The sequence below is a fragment of the Parasteatoda tepidariorum genome, chromosome 1, assembly GCF_043381705.1.
Source record: "Parasteatoda tepidariorum isolate YZ-2023 chromosome 1, CAS_Ptep_4.0, whole genome shotgun sequence".
NCBI lineage: Eukaryota > Metazoa > Arthropoda > Arachnida > Araneae > Theridiidae > Parasteatoda > Parasteatoda tepidariorum.
The window spans coordinates 108,292,650-108,303,920 of NC_092204.1; the positions used below are offsets into that span (position 1 = coordinate 108,292,650).

The following is an 11,271-nucleotide window of genomic DNA, read 5'->3' on the forward strand; positions in this document are numbered from 1 at the left end:
TATTAAAGGTATATTATCTATTAAAAGCCTTTTTTCTTTAATATTTACAAAAGTTTGACCACTTGAAAGTTGACAAACTGAAAAAAATGGGCAGACTCGCCCCGGTTTACGGTATATCTTTTATATTCCAGAATTTTATTAATTTTTTTCCCTTTTTCAGATTTTTTCCCCCGGTTTCTTGTTATTTTTATTTTCATTATTATTTTTCTTTCCCCCCCCTTTTTTTTCCACTGTTCTGTGATTTTTTACATGTTTTCTCTACATTTTGAACTTATTTTATGAGTATTTCTATTTACTTGCAGCTGATGAGGCAGTAAATAAAACTTATTGTTTTTCTTAATTTTCTTCGTGCTTTTTTTTTCTTTTTGCATTTATTTATTATGTTATATATATATATATATATAAAGAGAGAGAGAGAGAACTATCCAATTGATTACAGTTTTATGTATCGTGGATCAATTATAATCGATAAAGAAATCGCAAACAGGTTGATCAAAGCATGCAATGTTTTTGCCATTCTTCATAAATTTTGAGCATGCAGGACTATATTGATCGAAACAAAAATAAGAAGATTTAACTCAAACGTTAAATTAGTACTTTTATACGAATAGATCAGAAATTTGGTACAATTGAACGAAAAAAGAAATAAATTACAGGTCTTCATCAACAGGTGTAACAGAAAGATTCTTAATATAAATTGCTTCATTTAATATCTAACAATGAATCATTCAAAATCAGTAAACAAAAAACCAATAGTATTAGAAATCAGAGAAAGCAAATGACGATGGATTGGACACATATCAGTAAACTGGAAAAATTCAAACTAAAACGAAAGATGAGGACCTAAAATGACTTTACACATATTTATTATGAATGAAATAAAAGCGATAAACAAAACATAGTTAGAGATAAAGTACTTGACTGCCAACAGGGTGAGATGGAGAGTCAGGACAAAAGCTGTATAGAGTGACGTAGTGTAAGTAAAGATAAACAATGATTTTAAAGCTTGCGCATTGTCTGTTAAAAAAAAAATAACTAAATAATTTAAAAAAAAAATGAGACTGGGCGTCATCTAGGCCGACCACACTCTATCGTCACGACATCGACATTGACTTTTAATCATTCCTCTCAAACAATTTTTTCACCAGAACAAGCAAAAATTAATCTCTGGGAGACTATCAATACGTAATTATTTTCTCATTACCGCAGGACATAAATTTCGAGTAAAGCTAATCATGAGCCGCGGCTAGATGAGATTTAGAAGTGCATGGAGTTCTTAACAATATTAATAATTTTTTTTCGATATTCCTTTATACTTCATATCCGGAAACTAATTAGTATTTTTTATGAATTGTATCTTTGTTTATGAGTTTTGTTGTTATAATAAATAATGCGACGCAACTATTTACTTTCAACTCGACAAGAAGTGCCTCACCAAGTGATTTAAATCGGATTTAACTGGCTAACTGCAAGTGGTACGTCCCGCATGATTGTCGAACCTTTTCGGCTTTTGAATAAACAAATGGAACTATTTACCTACAATGATGTCTCTTGCAAGAATCCTAATGTCAATATAGTAAAAGTTTCCCAAGATCTGAGCCATTTCTTTCAAGTGGGTCGACGCATTAACCACATGGTAATCAAGAGTTGAAACTCAAAAGGAAGGGACGAGAAGAGTTTTCCAAAACCAACTCTCAGGTGTTGATGAGTCTTAAGATAATAATGTTCCTGTGCTCCCACCACAGGAATTTCAAGCAGATTCGCTCATTCTCTTTAAATCCGATTTGTAAAAATGCTTTCTCGATGTCACAAGTTACCCCATATCTTTCAAATCCATTCATGAGTGCTGGTATTAATTCAATTAGATTAGGACCTTTTTCCACACATTAATTAAGGAAGGATAGTTTCTTTTTCCTCGGCAGATCCTTTAAAAAAAGGACTTTATTTTAGTCACTTAGACCAATCCTTAAGAATGGGCCGATGCAGTAAAAAGTGTTCACATTTTGTTTGTCGAAGGTAAAATGTCGTCAATAAGTCCCTCAGACCTCCAATCGCAAAACAAGTTTTTGTAATTATATATCTTTTCACGTATTTATAAGGACTTCACAGCTTGTGAGTATTTTTTCAGCTAAGTTTCCGCAAAATGAAAATTCAGGGTGATCTTGAGTTCACTGTTGCTATATTCCTTCTACTATATTCCTTCTACTATATTCCTTCTACTATATTCCTTCACTATATTCCTTCCTCTGTCATATCTTGTAATAGTGTTAGTGAAGTCAATCTTCGTTGGATTCTCAAGATATAATATTGCTATTTTTACAGCAGGCTCACGAGTTTTTATAGTTTAAAGCTCCTAATAATGTGTAATATGGAAACTAGTAACATGAACAGATAGTAACATTTTAGGTTTGGGATCTCCATTGCCAGATTTTCCGGTAGCTACCCATCCTGATCAAGTATTCATAGCTAACAATTCTTTCTTCAAGGATTTTATTTCTCCAGTAAATAGCTGATTAGCATAATCAGCACCTAACGGGACTCGTAATTTGTTCGTATATTAACAACAGTTTTCATTAATGGCGATTTTGCTAAGGCATGTACCAAATCTTTTCAATTCATTTGTAATTTTATATTGCTTCATCTTTATGATTGGCACACAAACTGCATGCTGATTAAGTAGCTAATATTTGAAATTGTTACTATTATCTACATTGAATTAATAATGAAGAAAATAATATTTCCTTATTCCAGTTCTTAAAAAAATATGTGGGCAAATAATAAACTAAGTACGTGCCGATTTTCCAACAATAGACGCTTCCTTTTTTTAGAATGCATTTTTAAAGATGAATAGTCTTGATAGTTTCACTTAAACATTAGTGCAAATTCAAACAATTCTGTTCTAGAATGTGGCCGGTCCTACACCTTGGACAACAGGTGATTGGGTTATTTCACCTCATCCTGTCGAAATGGTGACCTTGCAATATCATATGCCACCAGCATCTACCACTTCCGAAGAAAATCGACTACAATACAATAAACAACAAGTGCCTTTACAAACATTATCTACTATTCCAGAAACGGCGGCAATAATGTCTTCGTCTAACACCCTCCCAAGAGCAACTACTGCAAAACAAACTGATGTTTGACGAAGTAAGGACCTTTATTACGTTTAACAAAAAAATTTTGTGTTCGTAAGCAATTTTAGTTTCGAACTGATTTTGTGTTCCGTCCACATATAGTATAGTACAGTATAGTATAGTATAGTATAGTAAAGAGCAGTACAGTACAGTAATAGTATAGTATAACATGATGAAACATAACATAAATACGTAAAGAATGCAACAAATGCTTTCTTTTTCTATACAAAATGCTTCAACTTTAAGTAACAAGATATATTTTTCTAGAAATTAGTGGAATTAAACTTTTAATTTTTACATCTAATTTCTTGTAAAATATTAGAATACGTAATTCCAGCAAAATATTAACATAATTCTAAAAAAGCATATCATAGACAATTTAAAAAAAAACGTTTTTAATGGAACATCCAATTTCGCAACTTATTATATATTTACAATATGCCAATAATTTCTGCACCCAGATTTACTGTAAATAATATATGTGACATGTAGAAATTTTAATAACATTTTTAAATTTAATTTTTTAAATAATAATAATTACATTAAAGAGAATTATTTTTAAGTAGTATTAATTTGCATTCAGTGTATTTGTTTTAATACTCTAATGCTTCTGAAAAATGAAACACTATGAAAGATTTGTCAGAAATTAATGTAATGTATTCCGTATATTACTGAAAAATAAAAGATCAAATTTACAAGACAAAAAAGTATTCTAGTGAGCTAAACTCAAAAATAAATGAAACACCCTGAATAACTTTTGATCTAATAATTGGAATGACCCAGTTTTAATAGTTCAAAGGTGTGAAATATTTCAAATAGTTTGTTCAGACGATATTTTGAGTAAAATAAGAAATCTGACACAAAAATGTACTTTCTTTGACAAATTACGACTCCTAATCCCCAGAATATAGGGACAGCTGAAACCTGATTATCTATGGTCCCCATTGAAAAGTCAGAAGAGCAATCCAAAGTATAGAGCCCTTTTAACTAATTTCACTGATTGCTTATTTCGTCATATCTCGAAATTTTTTAAGTGAATTGAAAATCCTTTGCATAATAATCGGAAACATTTTGAATTGTAGGATATTTTTACATTGTTTTAAGCAATGTATTTTTATTAGGTAAAATACAAAGTTAGAACGAAATAGGCCGAAAAGTTCCTGAGAAATTAAATTTTGAAAAAGCCAGATATTTAAAATTACATTTCTCAGGAACTATTCGACTGATTAAATAAAAATTTCGTATTCTGCTTTATGATACTTTTTTTTAAGAGTGTGTAGAGATTTGTATTTTCTCTTAGCCCATTAGTAAATAAAATGATAGATATTCATTAAAATTATTTTTGAAATGGAATTATCTATGAATAATAGAATTTTATAATTATGTGCAATTTTTTTTTTAATTCGCTTAAGAAATTCTCGAGATATATGGGAAATGCGCACAGCATAAAAATGAAAGTAAGGGGCTAAACTTTCAACCGCACTCCTGACCAAACTATAGGGACCATATTTCCCAGAATGCGGTTATCCGTATATTTTTTTTTTGGAGGGGGGTCAGATAGTTCGTCGAAAAAAAGTTTGTTTATTCAGTGAAAAGCATTTTTGTGTTAGATTTCGTAGCTTAAAGTATCATCTGCACAAACTAAATAGCATATTTGAGGTCAATGCTTTGAACAACTAAAATTTAGTCCCAATACGTGAAAATCGGATGATTAGATCAAAAGTAATTCAGGGTGCTGCTCCCTTTATTGTTTGCATTCTGGTCATTTTTAAAAGTGTTTAAAAAACATAAAATAAATTTTTTTACTTAACAATTTTTTTTTTGTTGTTGCAGTATAATGTTTTCGAAAGGATGTTAAACTGAGATCGTGGGATCTATTAAAATAAAAGTAAGTGAAGTAAGAGTAAGTAAAAGTAATTACGATCTTTTGAAATTATACTTTAAAACTAACAACTTTCAAATATTTTGTTGCAATAATGTCTCAGCAAATTTTGTTTAGGGTTGTAAAATTGATTCACGAAGTTGAAATACCGGCGCAGTGTCAAAAAAGTAGATTTTTCCTAGAATCAATTTTTTTAATAAGTGTATTTCCGAAATTCTTGTTTTAAATTCTGGAAATACAAATTGTTAAAAAAAGAATTTCACGAACAATTTTGATATACATTGAAATATTTTTTATAGGATATAAAAATGGCACAATGACTGAAAATCAAACCATATTAGCTCAAACATGATTTTTGTGGAAAAAGTGTAAAGTTTGGATTTACCAAAATTTTTCCGGTAAGTATTCAAAATAGGATAATAATTTTTCCCCATTTCTTTTAAACAAAAAACAAAAAAAAATATTTGACACTTCAAATAACGGATGCGTTTAAAATTTGATCTAATCGTAAATGAATCTAAAACTGAGTCTGTCTAAATGTTCGTATTAAAGTTACTCTTTTTAAAATCAGAATTACAAAAATTTCAAAAATATATTATTCAAAATATATTTCGTACACTCAAAATATCAAACTATATGTGCATACGTTGAATATCAAAATGTATCATACATCATACACCATGGGTACACTAAATAACTATTATAAAGATATAATACACGTGATATACATAATTTTAACAGTTTCAAACGCCCTTTATCTTAGTTCTCATTTAATCAATTTAAATACGTAACATTATGAAAATAAAATAAAAATCTTAAATGTGAATTCAAATTTAACCTGTGATATCAAATGGAAAAAGTCATTAATCACGTCAAATTAAAGAATAAAAGTTTGTGAAATTTTGTTTTTACGCATTTATTCTAAACCACAGATATTATATGACTTTAAAAGCATTATTACACTTTATTATTACTGTTCAACGTCACCCACTTACACCGATAGTTGCTCGCAATAATTGTGTTTCCGTGACATGTAACTGATTTTCTTTTACATAAGTTGAAATTATTTACTTAAAGTATATGTATTAAAAATTATTCTGTTAAACCTACGCTTGCGCCCCCCCTTCCTAAGTCATGATGAATCTATAAAGTTCGATTAGGGAATACAAATAATTATTAGTAATCATTTTAACATAACATTTAAAGCTAAAGTTATTCATGTTATTACAAATTCGGTAGTGCACAACCATAATGAAATATTTTCGTTTACCAAGCGAGCTGATATAATTTGTGCATGAATCCAATCGAATCTCTTAATCACTAAACGAATCTCTTTAACTGTAATTCAGAATACCATATTAATGTTATTAGCAACAAAAGATAATAGTTTTAAAATGATTAGCGGATTTGGATACCGAATTAAACAAGTTTATCTTAAAATGTACCGTTAAACGGTAACAAATAACAGAGTTGCGTTGTAATAACGTTTTTAGTTTTAAACTCTTAACTTTATGAGACAATCAGAATCAAAAACGTAATAATGGCAAAATAGCATCGAAAATTAAACATTACAAGTAAATACCCCTAAATTAAAGATATAAAAATACTTTAAATGAAAGCGATACCTTTATTACTGTTATTAGTTTTATCCTAATGGCAACTAAACATACGTAAATTTATGAGGGAAAATTGAATCCATCAAGGTGATTTTCCAGCCTATAAAAAATTTACACCAACAACTATAAGGAACTGCGTTAGACCATACTGCTATTATAAAAAAGATTTATTTTTCTTATTCGAAAAGGTTTCTTACAGTTAAAAAATTTCTGATAATTTGTTTTTTAATATCGTTACCATTGGCTGGCTGACGAATTTGAAGCTTAACGTATTGAATTTGGAGCGTATCATCAACGATTTTATCGGAACCTGGGATACTATTATTCAATTTTTACATATAATTAGAAATGCATTGTGTTTTAATAAGAATGTTAGCATTCAATTTTGTGTAATATATAACTAAAACTAACCAGCGACTAAAAAGCATAATATCGTACATTCAAACTTGATGCAATTTTGGTTCTTCAATGGAGAATCTCCTGTATAAATAAGCAGTGATGCTTTTAGATAAAGCTGCTAACAAACATTTGGAAAGAATGATAATCTGCGAAAAGCCATTTTAAAATTTTTAAAATGTGAAATGATTCCTAGAAATCTAGGTCTGTAGATGGGGAGCACTTAATACTGTTAGTTGTAAATATCTTCTGTATTTTTGCGCTTATTACTTCATTCTGACACCAAAATAGGGTTTTCTTTAAAAAAGAGAAACTTTACTACATCTGTTTATGTGACTCTTTTCACGTATTTAACTCTTTGCACTCTTTTCAAACACTATTTTAATTTTATTTATAAATGTATTGATGCTTAAAAGTGATACTATTTTCAGGGATGAAAATTGAAGAAAATGTCAAGATAAAATTCAAAATTTTTGTATCGGATGTAATGCATTTGGTAAGATAGGCTTCATTAGTTTATTGTTCTAAACCAATTGCTTTTTGTTTTCTTTATGCACATTCCAGTAACATTCCTGTTTACAGCAGTCAAAATCCAAAACGATATTATTCGCAATGCACACCGTCATGAGAATACAGAAAGAGAACCACTTTGGTTCTGAAAGATCTCCGCATCTCAAATAAAGAAAGAAAACTCTTTTTCTTTGTTGTTCGAATTTGAGATGGTGAACAAAATTTAATCAGAAATATAAAATAACATGCTGGCAAATATCAATTAAGAAAATATCATGCCAGAGAGTTGGCACAGTGTTGCTATCCAACAACAAAAGTTAAAGTTTTGGGAAGGGAAAGTTTAGTTTGATAGAAATAAAACTAGATAATCCGGTCATAACATGCAGCTTTATATTTAACGTAATTCCAATGATCAGTAGATAAAAAATTCAAATATTATTTTTTGAATTGAAAAAAAAGTCTAGGTAGGTTATTAAAATAAATTTTACATTAATAAAAGTTTATTTTGTAGATGTTTTCGAGAAAATCGGTGGCGATATTCATATGCTAGTTATGCTCCAATGACGGCCCTCATTGAATGTATTTATAAACCATTCAAATAAATTTATAAAAAAAATAATACATTTATTAAGTTTCTTGAAATAATATTTAAAAAATAAATAAGGAAGACTCGTCATTTAAGTCGACCATTATTGAAGCCAATCTGAGCTAACGAAACTCTTATGCGGTTTAAGACCAGTTCTTTTTCTCTGGATGACCATGTTAAATTTAGTCTAATTTTTTTTTTTGGTTTTTTTCACACTTAACTTTTAGTTCATTTAAACCATACTTTGCGAAATTTAATGTGAATATTTATAAACTTTTTTAAAGTTTTTTTAAAAAATACGCGTAGGGTAGTGTCGGTTACCCCCGCCCACTGTCAATTTCATAAGTATAGAATATTTTTTCAAGTCAATGGGCCATCGGACATTAATTGTTATATTAAAAAAATTATTTTCAAAGTTTCAAGTATTTATATGACATTTGTTGTTATTAAATGATAGAATTCACTAAAAGTATATAAATATGTAATAAATAAAATAATTTTGTGACAAAAAATGATAAATGAGGTTTATCTATTGTCAATACATTGGTCATTTTCATTTACACCTGAAAAAACAGTCAAAAAACATAATTTTTGTAACTGGGCGGGGCTACCCGACACATTTTGAAAAGAGCTGAACATGTTTTTTAAAATTTCTATTTTTTTAAGTTAAACTATACTTTTTTAGGTTTATTCTTTTTGCATCATTTAATTAGATGATAAAACAATAGAAACATACAAAAATATTGATTTTTACTCAATATTATACAGAAATATAAGCAATACTCCTTAAGTGGGAGGGACTACCCGACTCTCCCCTACATTATACGTCCAAAATTAGTTCACTTAAATAACAATTTGTGGTCTGAAAAGTGAATATACAGAATAGTTTAGAAGAATTAAAATGGTTTAAAACCAGTTATTAGCTCTGAACAGTCTCGATAACTGTTTGTTAGGTTTCGATATTGTTTTTAGTTTATTTAAATAACTTTTGCTTCATTATATAGATAGTTATGGACTTCATATTTAATATATGCATAAGAAATCGTAATATACATCTCAAATCTGTATTAAGGTGAGTGAAAACAAGAACGTTTTCAAACACTGACCTATCATTATTAAAGTGAAAAGAGAAGCCGAAGAACATAATAAAGTTTACGGGTAGCAAAAATCTTGCTACTTTTGTCCTAAAGTATTTCTCTGGACACGAGAATACTTACTATTCACTTTCTAAGAGAGAGTATTCTATTTTAGGATGAAATAACGGAAAAAAGTTGGAACAATGTTATTATGTCAAATTTTGTAAGATTTAATTAAATCTTTGTTAATTTTATCCCAAGTGAAATCCAACGAATTTTATTCCAGCGTGTTTACTCTTTACTGAGACATACTGTGATTATGGATTGTGGGGCTGGGCTACCGACAATATCAACCGTCATTTATCTAAAGGTACCTCCAGTTAAAATCGAATTAACATTTTTTATATACTAGCGAATTGGAATTGAAATATTGTAGAGGTAGCTTCGCTACAATTCTCTCCCTTCAGAATTTTATCGGGATAAAATTCAATGGATATCACTAGTTCATTTATTGCTGTCTTGTGAGACGCCGGGAGAGCTGCATTAAGATTAGCGGACTTTAGACGCTAGTAGATGTTGCAGTCGAGTATGTAAAGGCCCCCGTTGAGTGTGATCGAGACTGATTAACAAGTCCGCGAGGAGGACAAAGTCGTTGTCAGAAATAGCAAGTCAACTGTTCACTGTGTTCCATCCATCAAAGTAGGCTCGTTCATATCCAAGAAGCGTTTCTGTTGAGATGGGATTGCTGAGAACACGTCCGAAAGTCACCAATGTGGTGCTAGGCTATCGACAATGTCAACCGTCATCTATCTAAAGTTACCTCCACATCGAATCCAGTTAACATGTCTTACATACTAGTTGTTGCGGATAATTTACGTCACACTAGAAATGCACGATGGGCAATTGGCAACGGTCTGGGACACACCCCTGAGGATGATCCGAAGACATGCCATCACAATTTTGATCCTCTGCAGAAGAGGTGGCAGCCCCACTTCGGTAGCCCGACGATCTGCACGCGAAGTCGAGCACTTTACCGTGGAACAGTTTAACTACGACCAATACCTCACACCCTCGGTCCCTAAGCAGACTGATCCAAGTGGCCACCCACCCGCATACTGATCGTAGCCAGTGATGCTTGACCGGTGATCTGCTGGGAAAAGTGTCTTGATGATCAGTCCACTGCGAGGCTCTTATATACTAGTGAAATGGATTTAAATAATTGGACTGGTAGCTACGTTTCAGGATCAGTGAAGCTTTTCTTTTTCTTTTCAAAATATTCTGTCCAGATACTCTTGGAACAGATCTTACAGTTTTAAAGTTTTGTAATTTCTTGATTTGTGTAGAAATTTTTCTAGCATTGATTTTATGGAATGTATTGTAATCTGCATTAAATATTCTTTTTTTTAACAGGTAGAAGTTCAAGAACTGAATCAAACAATATGAATAAGTTTTGTAAACCTGTCAAATGGGAATAGTAAGAAATGTATTTTAAAAGTTATACATTTATGCAAAATAAAAATAACGTTATTAAATTGCGCTGTGATTTTTTTTAATACCCAATAAAATACATAAGAAACCATGTTTCTTTAAACTTTAAAATTTGAAGTTGATCGGAAGGTGTAACTGTTTTTACACATTTGTGAAAAGAGTATTTAGGCAGAATGGTTTTCTATTTTGGTTACCTTTTTTATAGTTTGAAGTTTTCCATTTTGTTTGGTTATGAATGTAATTCCCACAGCGACAACATTTTTGGTTACTATTTATTTATTTATTGCCGCAAATGCATACGCTGCGATGGTTAAGAAGCTCTCCTGCTATCACAAGATCTTCTACTGACTCAAGGACTGAGGTTGTCTGCTGCTAAGAAAACAAAAGTAGAACTATTACTAACAGGAGAGAATATAAAAATGACATAAAGCGAAGCGAATGACAAACAGTCCTTCTCTTCGAAGAATGAATGAGATTTTTAAGAGATCTACGATACTCTCGCGTTTCTGATTTCAAATCTGCATTCAATTTCTTTCTCCCTACAACAGATTTTTTTAAATGACATTTTTAGTCTAATTTT

General features: G+C 30.4%; 1 protein-coding gene across 2 annotated transcripts in view; it reads left to right on the top strand.

Annotated features, from left to right (window-relative positions):
- Nucleotides 1–10,735, top strand: part of LOC107449318 (neural cell adhesion molecule 2) — a 121,829-nt gene extending 111,094 nt beyond the window's left edge. For both annotated transcript variants that reach the window (XM_071185032.1, XM_071185035.1), the window contains exons 13-17: nt 2,904–3,150; nt 4,971–5,025; nt 5,319–5,417; nt 7,463–7,527; nt 10,614–10,735. In XM_071185032.1, the coding sequence (XP_071041133.1) occupies nt 2,904–3,146 (243 nt within the window). In that variant the 3' untranslated portion in view covers nt 3,147–3,150; nt 4,971–5,025; nt 5,319–5,417; nt 7,463–7,527; nt 10,614–10,735. The remainder of the gene's footprint in view (nt 1–2,903; nt 3,151–4,970; nt 5,026–5,318; nt 5,418–7,462; nt 7,528–10,613) is intronic.
- Nucleotides 10,736–11,271: the final 536 nt, after the last annotated feature.